Source organism: Ischnura elegans, chromosome 5 (genome assembly GCF_921293095.1).
Source record: "Ischnura elegans chromosome 5, ioIscEleg1.1, whole genome shotgun sequence".
Classification (NCBI taxonomy): domain Eukaryota; kingdom Metazoa; phylum Arthropoda; class Insecta; order Odonata; family Coenagrionidae; genus Ischnura; species Ischnura elegans.
This window is the reverse complement of record NC_060250.1, coordinates 87288680-87311969: the sequence shown is the minus strand read 5'-3', so window position 1 is coordinate 87311969 and position 23290 is coordinate 87288680. Positions and strand designations below refer to the sequence as shown.

The following is a 23290-nucleotide window of genomic DNA, read 5'->3' as shown; positions in this document are numbered from 1 at the left end:
AAGAAAAAGTCAGCCGAGAACGACTACATTATGATTTTCCCGCAGGTTACGAAATGAAACGAGTGATTTCATTGGTTCTAAAAGTATAAACTGAGTTCGCACGAAATATTTCTCATACTCCATATCCGGTCTGAGAAAGCTACCAGAAATTCTCGGTATGAATTAGCTACTCCCAGTTAGGGAATAGGGTTGGTAGCCAATTCTGGTAGCTAGTTCGAAGCTACCACAACGGGAGCTTCGAGTTAGAGAATAGACCCCCTGGAAATCACTTAGGGCCAACAACTTCACCAACTCCCGATCTCCAATCCCATTCAAAATATATCTTATCAGGGATGCATTGTCAATATCTCCACGACTAGCTAAGGCCTTCATCGAGTAAACGTACGTTTCGTAGGTTTCAGTTCGTTGTTTCTTGTTTCGACTGAGTCTCATATGCACCTCCGCTTGATCGTCCGATGAGGGGAAACTATACCGCAGCTTCCTCTTGAAAGCTTCCCACGAATACACTTCTTCCGCAACGCTATTCAACCACGTCGCTGCGGCGCCTCGTAACTTGTGCACAGATTGCGTTAACACCATCGAGTCCTCCCACGCGTATGCGAGTGCGACACTTTCAACTCGCCTAATCCATTGCTCAGCCGTAAATCCTATCGATAGGGAAGGATCGAACTCTGGTAGTAGCCTCTCTGCCATCTCATGCTGCCCAATGGAAGTGTTCCCCGCTAACGCAGCTCTTCCCGCCAACATTTCCCTTTCCCGTTCCAACAGCCTCCTTTCCCGGTCCAAAATGTCCCGTTCCCTTCTCAATAGCTCACGTTCGCGCGTAACTTCAATCGCCGCTTTGTTCCAGACCACACTCGTTCCACCTAGCATAGCCTCACTCCGACCCCCGGTCATATCTCTTAGCGCTCTAGTCTCGCGCTGACCCTCATCCATCTCTCCTAGCGTCCTAGCCTCACCCCAACCCCCGCCCGTGTGACCCACGCCGCTACCCTCGCTTTCCCGCCACGGGCACATGGCTGATGGTGGCGTCACATGAAAAAGGGACCCGCCACTCGCCACCTCTTTCTTCACAGTTCCCGCCTCGCCACTTGCCATTTCTTAGCTTACAGCACAGCCTTCCACACACGTCCCTTTTTGTCACAATACGCGTGTAACCCGCCGTCACAATCCTATCACTGGATTTCTCACCGGGAAAAACGCCCGCCCTGACCACTGGAATCTTGGGTTGTCGCCGCACTGGAATCACTTGCCTTCTCGGAGAATATCCCACCGCTGCTCTGTTAAAAGGGGAGCGTGTGTGTCACCTTTGGTTGCTCTCGAAATGATTCTCGCTCACTTCTACCTCTATGACACTTTATTCTTCACACTTATACAAACAGGACTCTCCAGCCCAGACAATCTCCGTGTCCCTTCGCACACTTGACTTCACTCAACTCCACTGTCCTTACGGCTTCTCGACGCGTCCCAACGCGTCCCCTTGAGCCACCTCTGTTGGTTCACGGTCACTCCCTCAGGGGGCAGCATCTCCCGGGGGGGGACAGGTGTATGTAAATACATTGCCTGATATTGTGAGATTAGCGACCTTAATGCATTTTGCGGCAACAAATAGAACAAAATGAAGGCAGTAATATGTGCATGGAGAAGATGCCTCTCATTTCATTTTCACATGAAAAAGAGATGCAAAAAAAATATATCTGCAGAATACTAAAAATCAGAATAGAACCAAGGCACATTGACAGCTACCATCAATGCTTTGAAGTCATCACCTAGAAAATAATTTGTACATGTTAAGGAGCTTGCAGACAGCTGGAAAAACAAGAAAACGAATTCTGATTCTTTATGAGAGAATCAAACAGGGAAGTAAGAATTAACAATTGTGCATGGTGGTGTCTTACAAGGTCTTGCGATGAAGAATAAAAAAAATGGTGGATCAGGTTGGTGTGGCAGCATCACACTCCATGAGCTCGGGTTCCAATCCTGGCCATTTCTCTAAGATTACCTGATCCATAATTGAAAGCTGTGTGGTGCAACTTCAAGCACAACACTATGTCATTCAAATAGCCTTGGTCCCCGTAGCACTTTTTATGAAGAGCAGGCTAATGCCATATTGCTCTCCACCTTCCCTCTCGGCATAAAGGACATAAGCTGTTGATCCCTTCTTCCAAACACCAAACAGATAAAAAATGGGGAAAATAACTAGAAAATATGTTACTTAATTTGGAAATACATAAAAAGAAATTAAATTTGTGATGAGAGAAGTCACTAGCTTTTCACAGAGATATACATAATTATTATTCTCATGACGTCAGAAAAATCTTATTTTCAGGCACATTAGCCAATTTTAGGTTGATAAATCTTGAATTTTTACCAATATGCACTGATTACTATGGAATATTGTATAAATATATTAATAAATAGTTACCAGGGCACTTCATACAGGTTTTCAGGGGTATTAATAATGATGATAGTAAAATTTCCATAATGTGAAATATGTACTTTTATATCAATAATAGTAGTAATCGATTCAACCACAATGCTCCCAAGGCTTGCTGCCAAAGACACCTCACTGCGTGCCTGTGAGCAAGGAGCCCCTAAACAAAAAATAGGTTACAGATGCAGAATTTTGGAAGCTAATTACTCATCAACTAAGGCAAAAGGAGAATGGAAATGTTGCACTTGTTCATTTGTCATAGAGCACTCCTGTTCCAAATTAAAAAAAAATTGGAGGGGGACACTTCAGGAATGTTCCTTGTCAGGGGACGGCATGGATTCAGTGACTAAATATGATGTGCGAAGAGTATCCGCGAATACTTAAATACCTCGAATACTAGAAAGTATTCGATATTCGAGGTCTCGAATAGTTATGCTAAAGATACCGTCTCGAATACCTCGAATACTTTGAATTTCGCGTCATACACTGTCGCACGCACCACGTTGGTAGTTGACTCGGAAAAATGTAGAGAACTGTAGTCGTTTGATGCTCGCAGCACTGCTGTTTTACGCAAGTTGACGAATTACATCAAATTCGTGTATTTGAGCGGTGAAAAGTTTGACAAGGGGAACCGAAAATGGTCGGGTGAAAAAATCTGGAAATCCCCGATTCCCCCCACCAGGAGAACCTCAGTGCCGTCAGATAGCAACCTTAGGGCATTTCCCACGATCCGCTATCCCCCTCCATTCAGCACTCGCCTCACCCACTCTGACACTTTCCTCTTCTAAGAAATCAAGCAAAAGGTCCCAGATGCAGAATTTTGCTCGCGCAGACGCTCGCGCAGTGTTCGTATTACGAAGACCTTAGCTTCGAAAAAAATATCCAGTTACGAGAATAATAAAAACGTGTTTCTCGCTCTCCCCCCTTTTCTCACCCACTGACCTTTTTCTGGCTACCTGCTTCGAAGTTCCCCATTTCTGGAGGTCAACTGCTGCATGAGTACCGTGGGATACTTACATTAGCGCATTTCCCAAGATCCGGTATTCCCCTCCATTCAGCACTAGCCCCCCCTCTGAAGCTTTCCTCTTCTTCGAAATAAAAAAAAGGTCACAGCTCACGCAGGGATCATATAACAAAAAAAAACCAAGTTACCAACTTAGCTTTGAAAAAATACCAAGTTACACAACAAAAGAAACGTGTTTCCGGCCCTCCCTCTTCTCCCCCACTGACCTTTTTTTTCCTACCAGCTACGAAGTTCCCCAATTCTGTGGAGGTCAACCGCTGCATGAGTCATCTATTAGCACACAAGGTGTCTAACAGTGACTTTAGTCAGTTGATACTACACCTTTATCGGATTGAAATATTAGTAATGTTCGCGTAATTTCAAAAAGAATAAGACTAAACACGACGTATTTCTGAGTTTATTTAAGCATTTTACAAAAGAAATAAATGTCAAAATACTACGGAGACTAAGCATTCTGGCGAAACTCGATATCCTCGCAACTGAGCTTCTCGGAAGTTGATGCGGTATTTTTTTTTTAAAACATATATCAAGTTAAAATTTATGAGTTATGCTATAAAACTCTATTGTCACAGTCCAAGGGATATTTTCTCAGGATATTTGGTTTCTCCCCGCTAGCAATTCGAATTCATCTGCTTATCTTGTGAGAACTTCCAAAGATGGACTGAAAATAATTGAAAAAAATCCGGTGGAGAAGCGCCTGTATTTTGCAAAACGCCTCGGATTGTCCTCTAGCACTTGACAGTAGGAGTGGGGGTAAAGCGAGCTACCTGTTGAAAATAAGAACTTGGATGAAGCCGAGTGTCAGAAATGAAGTGTCAGTGTCAGGTGTCGAGTGTCAGGCGTGCCGCAGAAATGAAGTCTGGTAGATAAGAATACATACATCAGACAGAAATCCATCGTAGTAGTGTAAAAGCCAAGATGGCATGCAGTCATTTTTTCACGAGGTGGTGTGTTCCCTTAGGATATTTGAGAGATGTTAGTTGAATCAACTATATGCCCAAATTCTTTCCATAAAATTAAAATATTCCATTAATCAGCTAAATTCCGGTTTGAATCCTTTAAAGGAAATCTTAATTACTCGCCAAAATCCTGGGTTTCCTGCTGCATAGGCAACCTAGTCAAACATTCCCGCATTTATCGTTTTTTTCGTCCCCCCTGAAAAACGATAGATCGAGGTTCCACTGTATACCTTTTTATTTATACATTCATCAAGGGAAATAGAAACTTAGTAAGAAATAAGAAGCTTAAAGAAATAATATGCTTTGTGCAATTCTAGTATTCGAGGTATTCGAATATTCGAGCAATGATTTAATATTCGAATTCGATATTCGAGTTTGAGAAATCTGCTATTCCACCCATCTCTAATAAAGACAATGATTTGATTATAATATTTCCTTGACATCAAACAGCCATTCACACATATCAAGGGCCTTCATGCCCAGTATGCTGCATTCTCAGAGGTTAATCAAAAGTTAATTGTTTGTTAAAGAAAACAAACTTGCAGTCTTGCAAATTTTGCTGGTGCATATTTGAGATTCTTACAGACAGGAGTTTCGCTTTAGTCTTTTCTACTACTTCTGATGCTGACCAACTTAAGAGATTCAATAATTTTCATAAAATTTTATTTTCAGAGGCCTGGATCCTTTTGAGATGAGTTGTGGCAGCATGCTGCCAGATGGATGAAGCACAAGGAAGAAGTAGAATGCAGGGTTGTAAAGTATAAGTTTAGTTTAGACTTGAAGAAGTGACTCTGATTTTAGGTCAATAGCTCCATCATGGAGTCAGCTAGGAAAATTGTACTTATGGAACATTTTCAGCCACTTTTGACAAAAGTAATCCTACCTAGGCTAAAAAATAAAATTGGTTAATGGGAATATATTAATTTTACACCTACTTTAACAGACTGTTCCCACCGCACTTCTTCATCTCCCAGGGCAGTTATTAGCCTTCCAGCTCTTTGCAGCCGAGTTGCTGTGAGGTCAATGGTCCTTTCAAGTTCCATTTTCTCAGATAAACTTTTATCATACGCAGCCTCCAACTCAGCTATTTGTGCTTCAACTTCAGCTAAATTTTTTTGCTTTTCTTTCAATAAATTTTTTATTTTATTAAGGTCTTCTTCGGCTTGTGCAAATCTGAAGATAAAAAGAGAGAGAGACATAAACAAATAATACAATGAATGACAGCTTTTATGACACTTGGGTAAGAGCACATTTGGGAAGTGATGTTTGAGCATTGGGGAAGATTGAGCCCAGGGGATGGTCAAAAGATCATTTTTTGTTGGAGCATAAACCTTGCAAATTTTGCTAGTGCACATTTAAGATTCTAAAGACATGAGTAGGGATGGGTCGGTTCTGGTACCCGGTTCTCGGTTCTGCCAGTTCTTGACCGGTGGAACCTGAACCGAGAACTGATCAGGTAAAGTCAGTGCTTTGGAACAGGCTTGGATCAGACTCCGAATAGTCGTGAGGACTTGAATTTGGCACCCAAAGCCGAAATGGTCTGCAGCATATTCAAGGCCAAAAGGTGGAAAAAAAAAGATTTAAAAATGCATTTATTACTTTCCGATTGCATGGCGTCCATGTTTTTTTCTATTGATAGCTGCTAGCTAACATGCACATTTAAGGGTTCGTCAGTTTGTCGCTCTCGCCAACATTGTAACATTTCCGTAGCCGCATGGCCACTTTCAAATGAGCCGTGGAATTTGCTTTCAAGGTCTGACAAATAGTTGCCACAAGTAACATTATGGTTACTCCCTTTGTATGCAAAAAGAGAGTCATAGTTATAGACTTATATTTCATAGAGCATACATACATTCATTCATGTAATTAAAAAATTCTCAATCTGTGATCGAATGCAAGTCATTGATAATGAATGAAGTGCCATAATTTTCCCCAAAGCAAAAGATTAAAGGCTTGCACTGTCATCATAAATGACAACTCGTAACATGGAGAGAAAAGAAATGACATTTACCTATTCACATGGACCTGACAGGATAATTTCGATTCAAAATCAGGGGAAAAGCTTTTAAGTATCCATCACAGGCAAAAACCATTTTCTAACAAAAACAAAAGCATCAGTTTACACTTCCGATTCATTCAATCATCTCATCGACATCCATGGATCGCTGGCTGAACATGATATAAATTAACTCATATTTCCAATCAAAATTGAAACGTCATGTAAAGGCAAAATTAATACATCCTGTAGTCCAGCACGCCATAATTTATATCCTCATGGCCATGTTTGCTTAAGTTACCAACAATTGAATATTGCTATCACTACTACATTTACTCTAGAAATTTGGCAAAAAGGGGGCATTTAATTGGATAATATAAAACAAATTATTGAATTTATAAGTATTATCAGCCATATTTTCTCACTGACATTTCTCATCCCTGTTGTCTGGCCATGTGCAATTCTTTTATCAACTAGGACTCCCAACTCAACTCGACTTTTCACCTGAGCCAAAATGAGTTTTTTTTAATCAATTCAAATTTTTAGTAGCTTGCACATCCCTACAAATATTACAATGCAATCTTTAAGCAAAAAAGTGAGGAAAAATCTATACAAGTAGGTTTCTCTGAGGAGTATCCTCACAACGACAAAGAATCCAGCCTTCTTCACCAAATGTCATCATAACATTACATTATATTAATATTCCACACCCTAAAATCATATTGAAAGTAATACCTTTATCAGAATGACATTCAAGAGACTGTGTGAAGAAACATACCTTTTTTGCTTTGGTTCTACAACACGGAAAATTTTTGCATATCCATCCATTGCTCGCACCCACATGCACAGAGATTTACAAGCTTTAGAATGGGTTTCCACCAATTCAGGCACAAAATTTGGACTGTCTACATAGTCTTTTAATTTCCGGAGTAGTGCCTCACTTATTTTATTCTTGTCATACTCTTGAAGCCTTTTTAGAAAATTGGTATCTCCTAAGACAACTTTGGCAGAGGCCCAATCAGTCCTAAGGATATTTTTAGAATACAGAATCAATGATAAAAACTGAAAGCATGTCCAAAATTTTAAAAACACAGTTTAACATAAAATTACTAAGAAAACACTCCTGCTTTAATATATGCACATTGGTAATACACTTAGCAGATAATGCAGAACAGTAATTTGCAAATCCACCTTCCAAAGTAAATGGTCAGTTTTGATGGATTAGGAGTGGGGGAATATTATTTTCTTCAAATATCAGTAAGCATATCAAATATCCAATATAGTTTAGAATTTTATAAAGATCAATCAAAAAGTGAGAATGGGAATCAAGTTATTCCCTTGTACATTGAATATTAATTAATGATGGCTGAGATTCTACTCTTGGAAATTATCAATGTGGGTAATTCCACCTCAATTCAACAAAGAATTGTCACTGCAGTCCCACAGTCCCCTAATTTTACCAACTTACTTAGCACCAAGCAACAAACAAACTGCTTCTAAGACAAACTTCACTAATGATGGTGGCTTCTGGAATACTCTAATTTCATTTATATCGTTTTTATCAAGAGCACCCAAGGCCTTTTGTGCAGCCTCCAAGGCTGGCAGTGCCTCATCCAAATCCCTTTGTGCATCTTCAGCAATGGCTTGTGTCTCATCAGCTTTTACCTATATCATGATTTAACATTTGCTTATTAAGAAAATATCATCAGCTTGAAAGGCAGTGGCTCAGAAGATTTTTGGAGTGAATTTTACATAAAATCGAATAGAAGCTTACTTTAACGACAGCTTCATCTGCCATTACAACTTTTCTAACTTTATCTGCTTCTGCTTGTTCCACAGCTAGGTTTTTCATTAATGCTGCTGTATCAGCATTCTTCTTATTCAATTCAGGTTCCAAAGCAATCAATTCTTTCTTCATTTTTGCCACCAATTCATTAGTTTCCTGAAGTTTCTATAAAAACACAGAAGTACATATATGCTGAATTGAATCAATTCAACTTTAGAACAAGAATTAGTACATTCTAACTTGCACTCAAGACTTTCAACCAAGGTGCATTGATGACAACTCATGAATTTTAAAATGAAAAATTAATCAGAAGAAGGAATTGCAAATATCTGCTATAAGGTACTTGAATAAACAGCTTTAGGTCACTATGTCCCCAGGGACAAAAATTACACTTATGATTATGGCCATTAACACATTCAATGTGGGCCCGATTTTCACGAAAGTGGTCAGAATGGGCCGATTAAATAAGTAAGAAAAATAGAGAGAATCGCACTATAACTTCCATTCAAATACTGCTATTTACAAATGGCGCACACAGATCAGAAGAGGGAAGGTAGCCGAAGCCCATGCACACGATCAGAAGACTCGGAAATGGATATTAATCACGTACAGAGGCAGAGAAAGGGATCCTGGACTGACCGGCAGAGCACGTCAATTGACATGCTCCATATCTTGGCTTGGACGGGACGTCAATTGACGTGCTCCGTGCTGAATGTGTTAAAAACCTCCTCAAAATTGGCACAAAAGTTTCAAGATAAGAGCAAACCTACAGCAAGTACTTAGACATCAAGCAATATGAGAAAAAGGCACATTGCCTACACTCTATATACACAGAAGAAAGACACCGTCAGAGTATTCAAATGATAATTTCTTCTAGCAGAGTGCAATGGGTCTGGAGGATTCTTCCTCTTCCCATCCATCAATAATATAAAAAGGAGAAGGATAGGGATAGACGGATCCAGGATTTTTTTTTATCCGGATAAGATACAGGTGTTAGATCTTCAGATATTTTCAGATCTAAATGCATTTTTAATGGGGAACTTGCATGGGTTGTCGATTGCTCTAAAAACTATTTTGAATAAGTAAAATGGATACATTAGCTCGCAAAAATACCTAAAGTTTCTCCATTCATCATCAAAAGAAATAAAAAAATTGACTTTAAAATCGAGAAAAATTTCTCTAAGCCGACCACTGCGTGAAGACACCCGAGTGTTGCCGAGGCCAGGCGTGACATCATAAGTGCCTAAACAACCATAGGGAGTTGGGAAATACACTTAGCACATGCTGTAAAATTTGTTTTGAGGGAGTATTTAGCCGCTCATCGTCACTTTATTTTGTTCTGTTATTCTTGGTCAAGTTTTTCTATTGCTATTGTGCCTCGATTATTATTTGGGATATTAATAATGCAACATCGGGATGATGAAGGACAAGCGTTTCACTTTGTATGTTTAGGTTATCAGAAAAAATGGATGATAACATTGCCGCTCGTTCGAATAGTACACCTGAAATTCATCTACATCTACATAATACCCCGCAATCCGCCTAAGAGGCATGTGGCAGGGGGTGTTAGGACACCAGCCTTTTTTTAGGACACAAAAAATTGATGCCACGACCCACATAGAATTTGTTATGACAAATTATTGCTATACATGGGCGGCGAATTGAGATGTAAAAGAAACTTGTAATACTGGAGGATAACGATCGTAAGCATACGAGCTGTGCTGTTGAATATGGCACTGCCATATTAGCGGGGAAGGTAGTCCTATCCGTCCTACGGTACGAATTCACAGCTAAGCAGTCTACACACAATCCACATATGAGATCGTGAATCGGTTCCGCTGCCAACACACACACAAGCCTCAACCTATTTCAATTATATAGTTAAATCCATAAACAATATACTACCATATGACATAAAAATATAGTGGGAAATAGGCAAATACAATTATCATAAACTGGAGGTCACTACCATTCTTATATTCATCACGTGCAACTTACAATAACAGAGCTCGTTATGATGAAAACAACTATTTATTCACTGATTTAAAACCTTAAATTAGCCCATGCAAGTAACACAGGCGACTTTTCTCACTACTGTTTGTTGAAGTAATAAAATAACAAACTTCACACACAGTTTTGATCTTGATAGCTTGATCGTGAAATGTCATATCTACGGTGAATAATGGAAGTGAACACGTCACTGACAATTTTTACACTACTGTTAGACATTTATCGATAGCTTAATAGCACTTTATACAATTCAATCAGGATGGAACACTAATAACTCAGGGCCGATATTTTTCAACCTTGTCAAAATTTGTGCATTACAACCACTAGCACTGTGATTATTGGCAGTAGCTTAACATGAGATGTCACGTTGAAAATAACACTATTTTGGCACAAAAAATGTTCCTAGATGTCTCCAATCAGTGAGCAAAAGTTGCATTGACTGGAAATCACCGAATAATAAAAGCACAGGCAGTCCTAAACGACGAATTCTCCGGTACCTACAAACGAATGGATGAAGTTGTTGTATATAAAAGCATAGCGGACGTTAGTAAACATCAAAATTGTTCTAATTACATACTTAAATGAATGATATGACATCGAGTAACATATTCCCCTTCTAATGGCCGTGGCTCAAACTCCTGCAACGATGTTATTTAGGTATTATATAATTTTTGGTTTGACTGCTCCAGTTTTATATTTTATGCCCTTACTCAGATATTAATATTGTAAATAATACAATATATGAGGGCTTCTGAGCCTCTATCGTTGGATACTTTGCTTTAAATAGAAAACAATTAACACGTCTCACAAACAAAGCTCTCACAACTGCTGGCAACTATTACAAACAATCATAACAATAGCTTTGTGTGATGTTTAGGCACCTTTGACGTCATCGAGGCTTCGTTGGCAGTGGCTTGGGGGGAGGGAGTTTTGCCCGCGCTTTAAAATTTGTTATATTTATCATTGAATATCTCGTGACGGAAAACTCAGATTTACAAGCGGTTTTCTTTGTTGAATTCAGAAAATAATTTTCTGTCCCCCTGTGAAATTAGTTTCATGCCACAGTGCACACACATACTAACTACGTGATATAAGCAGTTGCCGTTTCCAGTCCGTCTCTTTCTGTTTGAGAGGCTAATGCTACACTTGTTTCTTTGAAAATAGTGCTGTTTGTACAATGTTGAGTATAAGTATGGTTTAGTTGTAACTAGAAAACTTAGTGGCAATCAATTAGAGCTGAAAAAACTAAAGTATTGTTAATTTTCAAATGCATTGTGTTTGGTCTCATTCTTTTTTTAAACCTCGTACATGCCATCCAATTGCTGAAGCTCTGTTTGATTGATGAAACGAGACATCATCCGTAGGGCGGATCGGAAAAATCAATTTTCTACAAATCCATCTAGCCCAATGAAAAAAAGTTATGGGACCGATCAAAAATAAGGCCTGAAAAATTTGAGACCTCTAGGTGAACCCCTGACCCTCGCTCAAATGCAATTTAGGGGCGGAGGGTCACAATTCTAAAAATATAATATTTTATGGTCATTCCCTAAAGATTTTGAATAGTTACTGGTCTTATAGGACAAAAATTTCGCACATTTTGATGTATCTGCCACTGTTTAGCCACAAAATGCCTGATTTGAGTCCGGGAAGAAAATATTCCAATGTCCACGCAGTGTCGCGGATACAAGAGTGGCAGGCCGATCCCGTCCCCTCCCCGCTCGCTTCTCCCCCTCCCACGCCTCCAATACAGCAAAATTCATCCCGCGTGTGCTGCTAGGATGGCATTTATCTTTCATAATATACATAAATCGGAAGATGGTAGAAGGTAATAAAGGAAGCATAGTGAGACGACTTGTCCCTCCTCCGACGGGGGAGGCAAATCCCCAAAAGTGGGACCCTGTTTCTTCAACTAATACCACACATTCCCCTCTAAACTTGGATTGATAAGTCCTCAATTGCCTTTTTTAATCAGACAAAAGTATAGCCTTTCACTCCATCAAAATGTAGTCCTTTGATGACAACCTTTGATACTTCTCTTTTCATATTCACAACAATTAGCATCTTTTTCTGTCTTCATAAGTAATTCTGGTACACTAAGGTGGATGTATCTTACGAAGTTATGATTTTTGCGTCAGCTAAAGTTGCGAGGACGATCATTGCTGTTTCTTGGTTCTTGCATATACCTCTATCACATTTGGCAGACGCATTTTCCCCGCAGAAGTTCCAGTTTGAGTTTAGTCTTGAATGTTTATTTCATGAGGAACGTAGAGATAAAAATCGGATGATTTCTAGTCAGTTTAACTTTCCTCGGATGAATTAATGAAGAAAATTTTTGATACTATTTTCCCATACAAGAATTGAAGATGTCGACTCAACGCTCTCCGATTCCCTTTTTTTATCCTCGGTTGTTGAGTTTCTTCAGGAATCAATTCAGCAGCCATCATCTTTAGTTTCGTCCGCTGGTCTCTCAATATAATTCTTCATTAGGGGGACCTTGTGCTCCTTCTTGCACTTACATGCAAAAATATCGCATAATTTCAAATGTTCCTTCAAAAGTGCTTGAGTTATGTACTTCAACAAAAACCCTACTTTTGGCCTATTCGCATTTTCTGTAAGTTTTAGTACTTCCTGTGGTACCGCTAAATCCATTTAGTCACTCACATAATGGAAGGGAAGTGTCACCATAGTTCTCACACCTTTATAGCCACTCGAGAGGCCTTTTCATAGACTGTAGACTCCTTTCCTGCGTTCTCAGATCTAAACATATTTCATCACTTCTCTAAAAGTTGGTAACATCGATTTGTTTAACGATGACGAGGCGCCTAATAAGGGACAAGTCGTCTCACTACGCTTCCGTTATTACCTTCTACCATCTTCCGATTTATACTATGAAAGATAAACGCCCTCCTAGCAGCACACCCGGGATGAATTTTGCTGTATTGTAGGTGTGGGAGGGGGAGAAGCGAGTGGGGAGGGGACGGGATCAGCCTGCCACTCTTGTATCCGCGACACTGCATGGGGGTTGGAATATTTTCTTTGCAGACGCAGACTCAAATTAGGCATTTTATGGCTAAACGGTAGTAGATACATCAAAATTCACGAAATTTTTGTCCTAAAAGAACAGTAACTCGGTAAAATCTATAAGAAATGACCATAAAATATTATATTCTTTTTAATTTCGACCCTCCCCCCCTATATTGCATTTGAGCGAGGGTCATGGGTTCACTCAGAGGCCTCAAATTTTTCAGGCCTTATTTTTGATCAGTCCCACAACTTTTTTTCATTGGGCCTGATGGATTTGAAAAAAAAATCGATTTTTCCGATCCGCCTTAATCTTCGGGCCTAGAAAGTCACTCAACTAGCATTGGTCCTCCAGTAACGGAGAACTGGAGCAGGTAGGCCAAAAAAGGTCAGTTGGTGAGACAGGGTAGGGATGAAACACGCTTCGATTGTTCTCGTGTAATTTGATATTTTCCTTCGAAGGCAATGATTTATGGTCTGTGTGATCTCAGAAATGAAAAAAAGCATCAGAGGCATGGGCTGATGTAGGGCCACGGGTGGTTTTCTGAGATCTGCGATGTAGTTACTTTTGAAGTGGTTATTATTCTACGATGCAGAGATTATTGTTCAATCTCTTGGGAGGAGTCACACTATGCCCCAATCGTATTTTGCCCTAAAATTTCCCACAGTTGAAATTCTGTTGCATAACCCCTATGAGAGATTATAAACAAAATGGTTCATGAGAAGGACAAGTGTCATACCGCGATGGCACATGAGAAGAGTGGATCAGAACTCTTTCCTCTCTCTTATATGGGATGCTGCATTCACTGAAGCATTAATTAAAAAATTTTGGATCCAGATCCAATGTCTTCAGCGAATTTGGATCCGAAGTATCCGGTGAAGGGCAATCTGGATACACCCATGTCTCGTATAGCGCAATTTCGATTAGCGCAATTTCGATATAGCGCAAATTCGTTCCTCGGGGAAACATTGCAACGCAGTGTAGCCTAATCAAAAATCTTAAACGCTCTCGTGATAAAACGTGAACTTGCGCTACGAAATTTCTATCAATTTACGCATATTAATATTATTTCTTGCCTCAAATCTTCTTTTTTGTTTATATATTAATCGAAATTCATTGCTGCGCAATTGCCAAAAGTATTCCTCGTCATTGGGTCTAGATAGCCGGCTTACCGAAGATTTATCTCGTCTCCTTAACAGAATGATAATAAATAATTTAGATCGTTAATTAAGCGTGGGGCTAGTGGGAAAGAGTTTTTTTTCAGCAATACGGTTTGAGACGTATTTTTGCCGTCGTAGGTTACCGGGCGATTGCCTTCCAGGTAGAGAGTCTACGCTAAAGCCTTCAAGGTCATCGGTATTCACGGGGGAGAAATGGAGCGGTGACGGAGTTGCGCATGAATAGCATCAACACATAAAAGGGTCCGCTATAGTGTCTCAAACACAATGGCTTCGTTCCCTCCCCGCAGTCATAGCCCTTCTGCGTCTCAGGAATACAGTTCAGCAGAAGAAGGTGATTTAGATAGAGCCATACAGGGTAAAAACCAAGAGAATATGGCAAAAAATAGGAATGCGTGTAGAAAAATCAAGAATTTATCAAGAAAAACCATTAACCTAGAAGAGGACTTGAGAGAGGTCAATTGCTTTGAAAATGGAGAGCGTCAAAGCGATATTGCGCGGAAGTTTAAACTCACGATGCCTTATTCTGAATAAAGACGAAGCTAAAATATCAGTGACCTCAGCCGCACCAACTTCAACCAAGCGGTCTACACATACGGAAAGTTCATGGTGAATCAGTACAAAAAGACGAGAGTGGTAATCGCTCCGAGACATTAAGTGAAAGCTCCGGTTGGTTCCAGAATTTAAACGGCAAGCAGGTATTTTCAGTGCGGCGATATCAGGTGAATCTACAAGTGTTGATAGCGCAGCCACCACAACATTTTCTGATGAACTCCAAGCTGTTATTGAAAGTGGCTCCTTTCCCCCTCAACTAGTTTTAAGTGTTGATGAGACGATATTCTTTTGGAAAAGAATGCATTCTCGTTCATTCATTTTCAGGGAAGGAAAACCTGGGTCAGGTTTCAAGGCATTTAAAGACTGTTTCACGTAGCTGCTAATGACTCGGAGGACTTCAAATTAAAATGATTTATCATTCATAAACTCCGCTAGCTATGAAATGGCATTTAAAGTAGCATTTTCCTGTCATTTCGATGAGCGACAAAAGGGCCTGGGTGACACAATAGTTGTTTTTAGACTAGTTTGAAAAATCATCAACTGCCGGCAACGCATTACGATCTCCTGAGATAGCAGATGTTAGCCCACCCGCACGACAGGACGGAATTTCGAAAGCACGTAAGAATTTTTTTTAACGTGAATAAAAGTCTTTGAATGCGTGAATACTATCTTTAAAGATGTTTTAAACTATAAATATTTAAAGAAAAAATGTTTTCTAAGGCTTTTTATGGGAATATAGATGTTTTAGAGGAAATTCAATACCCAAGACATATGCTTCCAGGAACGCATCCCTATCTTCCCTATGTTAAAACGCTCTCGTATAACGCAAATTCGTATAGCGCAAAGACCCCAAGGAACGCATCCCTTGCGCTATACGAGACATGGGTGTATTTGTATCCGATCCGACTATCCCTAATATAAAGCATTGCATCAAAATCAAAACACAACTTACCATCAAGCCATTCCTCACCCTATCCCTTCGTCTATTTATTTCATTTGTCTTATTTTCTGTCATCAGTTTATATAACCGAATGAATTCAAGGTAGCTTCCAGGTGTCACATAATATTTCCTCTTCAATTCATTGAATAAAAGAGTAGTTGCTTCAGAAACGCCCTGCAATGCAAAGAAAATAAATATGACAAGTATATATAAATGTGACATTGGATCCAACTGAAAATAATACTTCAAAAATAATGCTCCTTGCAGCAATTGTGCAATACACATGTTACTGACCTTGTGCATTAAAACACATGATGCAGCTATTTTTTCTCGCATTTCTACCTTTCCAATGAAGTTGAGGGAGGAAAATGCAACGGATAAAAGAGCCTCTTCAGGCCATTCAAAAAACCAATCTATGGTACAGCAATTCACCAGGGAAGGGAACATTCTGCATCTCGACCTATAAAACAACATTGCTGGTGCCACTTACATGATATAGGAATATTTTTAATGGTACATTTTCATGATGTCCTCAATGTTAAAATCTAGAGGTATCTTCTAACTATCATTACAAAAAAGAATACTCTTACACCTGTTACATTAATTATTCATTCGAAAATATTTTTAAGCTGGAAACCTTTTACGTTGAGCCACCATGATGCATTCCAATCCAAGTGTTCTATAGTTTTTATGTCATCAACCATTAGCTTCACTCAGCCTCAACTCTTATTCAGTTAAAAAAATAGGAATTTTCACCAATTATACTAAAATACCCAAACCTGATTCTATACAACTAATTTGCATGGCCATCAAACTGAATTGAACACAAAAAATTCAAGTATTGATAAAAACACTTTTTTTTCTTTCCAAAACAAAATGAAAAGTTAATTTTCCCTTTTAAAACTATTTTTTAATAAATTCTTTAATTCTGGATTTACTTTCTCCATTGCATAAATTATGAACCAATGTAAGATACTCTCTCAAATAACACACACAGAAAGAGGACTACATAATATTATGATGAATACCTGAATGAATCTCCAACAGGACTCATGCATATCACTAAATGTAGGTTATTACGAACTCTCTTAATAAAATAATCAAAGATAGCATCTCGATTTCCTTCTGCAATACCAGCTTTCTTTGCGGCTGGTCTAACTCCTTGAATTGCCATTTCATATTCATCAGCTTCAAATAAGTTAGGAACTTCACCTGAGAATAAAATGTACAGGAAAAATAGACAAAAATACAGACAACTACTATTTATGTTAGCTTTCACAGCATATGGAGAACATAAGCATCAATTTCAAACTACAATTGATGGGAGAAAATGGGGCACATAATCAAAGATTTGATGAATCTATAGCTTTGAAATTCAACTGAATCTATGCATTAGAGATTCAATTAGTCACTGAATGTGACAAGAAAAAAATTAATTTAGTACCTAAAATATTTTTGAGATTGCTTATCCAAAATTTCCAAAAAATTACATGAGAAGCATGTCATGTACGACTATCAACATTTTAAGAGAATGGAAACATTAGCAACAGCAACTTTTTCCCAAAACTTATAATGCAAAAGACATGCGTCTTTTTTTAAGATTCAACTTTCAACTCTAAGACTCAGATTAACTGTGTGTGCTAATTGGCAGGTTTGAGACACTGGTTGTTCCAAAAACAAATAATTTCATAACTGTAGACCAAAACAGCAAGATCATTTACAGGCATCTAACGAATATATGATCATGAATTCTCCACCATTATTTACCGGAATTAAGAATGTTATTGATATCTTCCAAAAATTCTTCGATAACAATCTGTGTATCAACAAATAGGAATACCGTGTTTTCGTTTTTGGCTCCAGCATTCATGTACAACTTTCGGAGGTCCTCATGAAATGCAGCATAGTCATAGCCTCTGGTGAGTTCAATCATAAAGCACCTGCATGGTTAAAGAGTAGTCAGACAATTTAAATCTCATTTCTGACACTAACTAATGAAAAACTACAAAAACAAAGATTAAATGCATTCATCGCTTTGCTAATGACATAGTATGTAGTAGTTTTTAAATTATAACAAAGAAAACTGACAGAAGTTTGACCCTTGAAGTGAATACAAGCATTTTTTGACTTGGGAAGTCATTTTTGTGCCTCATGAAAAGGAAAACTTACAAAATATTACATGGTGAGTAGGGATGGACGGATACAGGATTTTTTTTGGATCTGGATCGGATCCATGATTTTCGGAGACAGATCTTCGGATATATTTTAGGATACAAATGCATTTTTAATTGCCTACTATAAAACGAAGTAATTATTCAAGTTTCTTCTGAGTACATGAGGTCAAAGGAATGCTTTTTAGATTTGCATACACATTTTAATATTTTAACTCATTAAAAATAATTGTTTTAAGCTTTCAAGTTATTTGACAGTATTCAAATTTTCCTCACACACGTTCACCCTGAATTTTGTCAATTTCTCATCGCATGCTGACTTGTTTTTCACCCGCAAATGCTTCAGTTGTGGTACGGTGGATTTTGCACTTCCTCACACTAGTTTCATGCCACAGTGCACACACATGGCATACGTTGAGCTCTCTTTATCTCAATAAAAATGTTTCTACTCAATGAAATACATTTCTACCATTATATCATTAAATTAAATTGCAACTGCGCAATCTGTGACATAATTGACAATCTTTAGAACAACATTTACTACACGTACGACAAGGAGCAGGAACAGAACGAGCCCACCACACAGCCATCTCGAGAGGAAGGGGTGGGTGGCAAAAGTGCATGAAGGAGAGGTGGAGAGGAAGGATCACCAATCCTCCGTTTTTCAAGCAACGAGACCTCAAATGAGGGAGTCAAGGACGAAGATGTCAGATTTTGTGACGTCGTTGCCTTCAAAGCGTAGCCGGGCGAGCTACGTGATAGAAGCAGTTGGCGTTTCCAGTCCGTCTCTTATTGTTTGAGGGGCTAATGCTACGCTTGTTTCTTTGAAAATTGTGCTGTTTGGACAATGTTGAATATTAGTATGGTCTAGTTGTAACTATAAAACTTAGTGGCAATCAATTAGAGCTGAAAAAACTAAAATATCATCAGAAATGCATCACATTTGGTCTTATTCTTTTTTAAATTTTGTTCATGTCATCCAATTGCCGAAGCTATCAAGACATCTTCAGGCCCAGAAAGTCACTCACCTAGCACTTATCCTCCAGAAACAGAGAATTGAAGCAGGCAGGACAAAAAGGTCAGTTGGTGAGACAGGGTAAGGATGAAACATGCTTCTAGTGTTCTTGTGTAACTTGATATTTTCCTTTGAAGACAACGATTGATGGTCAGTGTGATCTCGAAAACGAAAAAAAAAATCATTAGGTGCACAGGCTGATAGAGGGCCATGGGTGGTTTCTGAAATCTGCAACTTAGTTACTTTTGACGTGGTTATTATCCTATAATGCTGAGATTCCCCCGATTTTTGTTCAATCTCTTGAGAAGAGTCACACTATGTGTAAGTCATATTTTGCCTTTTTTTATTTTCCTGAAATTCTGCTACGTAACCCAAGCGAGAGCTATTAAACAAAATTTTTCATCAGTAGGACAAGCATCGCAATCCGACGGCACATTCAAAGAGAGAATCGGAACTCCATCCACTCTTATTGGGCATTGCATTCACTGAAGCTATAATTTAAAAGGTATCCGATCCGACCATCCTTAATGGAGAGCATTATATAGCGGTCAAAAGAGATGTCTTCATGCACAACACAGAACCAAGAAGATTCAAGTAATAATCATTGGCATCAAGTTTCCCATTATCACTTCTCTTGTGAGTATAATGCTCACAGCACATTGGTTAGTCATCACTGTTAGCTCCGTTTGTGGGAAATTTCCAAGAGAAATTTAAAGGAGAACACATGCAAAAAAATTTAAAATGTTGAGAAATATTTACTTGTATCCACACAGCTGGGCACCAAGTCTGGTTAAACTCTGTTTTCCCATGCCTCCCACTCCTATCAGCAATGCATTCCCCCTTTCAGAGCGAAGTATGCGTGCCACTCTAGCAATGTGCTCCACTGCATCAGAGAAAAATACTAAATGCATCTCAACTGAAGAAGACACGTTATAGTCATCCAGGTATTCCTAGAAAAAATTGAATTATTTAAAATACTATCATACTTATAACAAAGGTAAAAGTAGGATATCAAAAAGTGAGATGGAAATAAAACTAAATTCATTTGCAAATGAAACGTGTATGCAAAGTATACGGTCTAGTGTAAGTGTAAATGACGATGCCTACAGTTAAAGCATTATTGCTTTCCTTTCCTTATGTCCTTCCATTTCACATTAATTGTAATCACTTAATTTCTAACAAATCAGGAAGTAGCATCAATAAATTGTTCCTCTATTCTCCGTATACATCACACTTTTAAAATTGCTCGGGCATCTACCAAAAGATATGATTCCAATTTGTTCAGATTTAGGAGGCTATTTGAATGAATAGGCCTTGATCTTAGTGGGCATAATTCCACCCCTCATTATTGCACGGTTTCGTATTCTGGATGAAGCTGGATAATAAATAGCAGAAGAAAATAAGCAGATAATTAATGGAGCATGCTGTTAGGAAGTTAGGCCTTTTTTGGTGTGAAAACACTTTAGGAACAGTTCCTGCAGCCAATGAGAAGTTAGCTTAGATATAGGTTGTTGCAGACCTTTCATCTTTTGATGCAATATTCCTCTCCGCCAATGTTGGACAGCATCATTTACCTTTTAAAATACTATGATTACAATCAATATATGAGATTTAATAGACTACCTATACTCTCAAATCACATATTCCATGTCAGCCAAAGGCAAGCATTGTTTACTAGTGATGGCATAAACAATTCGTTATGTGGAGCTGCCTCACCGCTCACAGCACACTCCAGAAAGATGCTCGCTCACACAGTGCGACTCAGCAAAGTGCTTCTGGGTTGAGGGGAGGGGGAAGAGGGGAGTGGAAGAAAGGGGAAGATTGTGAGGGATTTCTGAACAAACATTAAAAATATAACATTTCCTAGATCACAATTTGAATAATTGATTTCAAATCAATAATGTATTGCATAGTCACAATGTTTAACAGGTTATATAAATCAGAAGAACCATTTCTGCTGATACGTTATATCTTTCATGGATGATGGAAAATGTCCCTTTGACCGCCGAACGTGCCATGAGCCTCACACGGAAAATGTTTGTGGAGGGAGTCGTGTACACATGGAGTCCGACTTCCATTGCTCACTACTCCAACATGCACAGTGTGCGCTGAGGGAGTCGTGAGCGCCGGGAGTCTTGACTTTGCCTCGCACAATCCCAGCGCACATTGTGCAGGAAGGGAGTCGTGTGCGCATGGATCAGACTTCTACCGCTCACGACTCCAACACACACAGTGAGTGCGGAGGGAGTCGTTTGCGGAGAAGAGGGAGTCGTGACTCACCAAATAAGACTCTCTCGCCTCACATCTACCGAGACTATCTGCCGAGTTGCACGTTTGAACTGACTCACTCGCACAGTGCCCATTACTATTTGCTTTAGCTTCCCAAGCAGTGGATGATATCCATTGGATATCTATATATAAGGTTGATATATGTAAAACACGTAGTTATTTCACAATGGATATTGTGACAATGTTACATAGATATCCTATTTGTAACATCCAGGATGAGCTGTAAAAATAAGGTCCCATAGATCACAGTTGTGATACCCATGATATCAAAAAAATGATCATTTCGAACATTATTCATAGTTAGCAAATTATAAGTATAGAAATGAATTGCACAAATCTTTTGCTGTTTAACAAATGCCCTACTTGAAAAGCATTCAGTATATCTGCTACAAGACTATAATTATAATGACAATGATTTAATTTCATTTTTATCTTATTACTTAATTTTGCAAATACTTCAGATATTCAATGCAAATTTTGAAAGACAATTGACTGTCGCTATGAACACATTTTTACCGGTCGCAATACAGATTGCCAATTTCTGAGACTGGGCAAGTAATTGTGACCTGGCTGGTCGCAATGGATTGCCCAATAGTTGTATAGAATAGCAAATTTTGACCCCATAGCTAAAAATCTAGAGAATTAAGACTTTCTGAGGAATTTCAGCCTGTGGTTACTCTGTCCAGAACACCTCATTGCAACTGAGTCATAACAGTTCTCAAGAATACAACTTTTAGTACAATCTTAGCAAATGGCATGGTCGCAATCCCATTCAGCATCGTAGACTTCCCAGAGAGCACAAAGTTGGAGCGTTATCAGTTTCTTATGGGTTTCTTATGGAAAAACATGATAAACAGCTTATCGTAAGATAAGAGATTTATGTAAGAGATGGATACAATTTCTGGGAAAAATAGGTAAGGAATGCCATCAAATATCCTTGGATTAACATAAGTTACTTCTGTTCGAGCACCAAAGGCGGCAGAACAGCGTACTACACATGATAAGCTGCTAAGAGCTCTACCTGACATAAAATTTAAAGCCTACCAGTGAAATTCAGCAAGTCTTTATAGGAGTTGAACACCTGATAACAGATTTTCCCGTAAATAGAAAAAATTTAACAACAGCAAGCTGGTGAAGATACCAAGCATAATATACACACTTTTTCCTCACGGCAGAAAGAAAAATAAATAGGTACATGGAGAATCAGACTTATAACCTACAACTCTTCAGCCGCACATGCTAATCACTAAACTACAGAGTCAGATGAAGAACTGTGGCATAGGTACCTATTTAAAATGTGATTGTATAGAAAAACTTAGCAGCAACGTGCATGAAACAAACTGAATTCATTCTAGGTCCACACAATTTGACGTTTATGAATTTTAATTTCAGTTCAGTTAACATGATGAATAAATTATTGATACTTAAGTTTTCTATCCAGCATTTTTATACCCTCCGTCACTATATTCATGTGGAAATATGTTTATTTCTTATGACCATGACTATGGTTTCGCCATCATTTCATAAATGTGAATGATTTTCAAATTATGGCCGAATGATGTTATTTCCATTCATACTATAGAAGTGCCAAGAATGGAAAAATAATTCTTATACATACATGCCTTCATGAATATGCTAAAACAATGGAATAACAACATCATCTAGGGAAGTGCTGAAAGTTAGGCCTCCATTTTTTGATTACTCTGGATGTTTGTTGGCCTGGCCGTAAGAAACCCAAAAGAAAACACCAACCTGCTTACTTATAAGCTCCTTCCTTATTTTTTCCTTTCAACTTATCTCGATGGCTTATAATGTGCTGGCTGGGTTAGGCTTGCATTATCTGGGTCAATTATATACAATGCTCAACTATATTTACGGATATGGTGCTATTGCTATGTAAATGCATCTTGG

General features: G+C 38.7%; 1 protein-coding gene across 1 annotated transcript in view; it reads right to left on the bottom strand.

Annotated features, from left to right (window-relative positions):
- Nucleotides 1–23290, bottom strand: part of LOC124159738 (dynein axonemal heavy chain 6) — a 126592-nt gene that overhangs the window by 36038 nt on the left and 67264 nt on the right. Inside the window, exons 42-50 of the mRNA XM_046535648.1 lie at nucleotides 19850–20040; nucleotides 17672–17844; nucleotides 16933–17116; nucleotides 16199–16364; nucleotides 15917–16078; nucleotides 8188–8364; nucleotides 7882–8078; nucleotides 7192–7437; nucleotides 5353–5590 (exon numbers count right to left, since the gene is read on the bottom strand). Coding sequence (XP_046391604.1) covers nucleotides 5353–5590; nucleotides 7192–7437; nucleotides 7882–8078; nucleotides 8188–8364; nucleotides 15917–16078; nucleotides 16199–16364; nucleotides 16933–17116; nucleotides 17672–17844; nucleotides 19850–20040 — 1734 coding nt within the window. The remainder of the gene's footprint in view (nucleotides 1–5352; nucleotides 5591–7191; nucleotides 7438–7881; nucleotides 8079–8187; nucleotides 8365–15916; nucleotides 16079–16198; nucleotides 16365–16932; nucleotides 17117–17671; nucleotides 17845–19849; nucleotides 20041–23290) is intronic.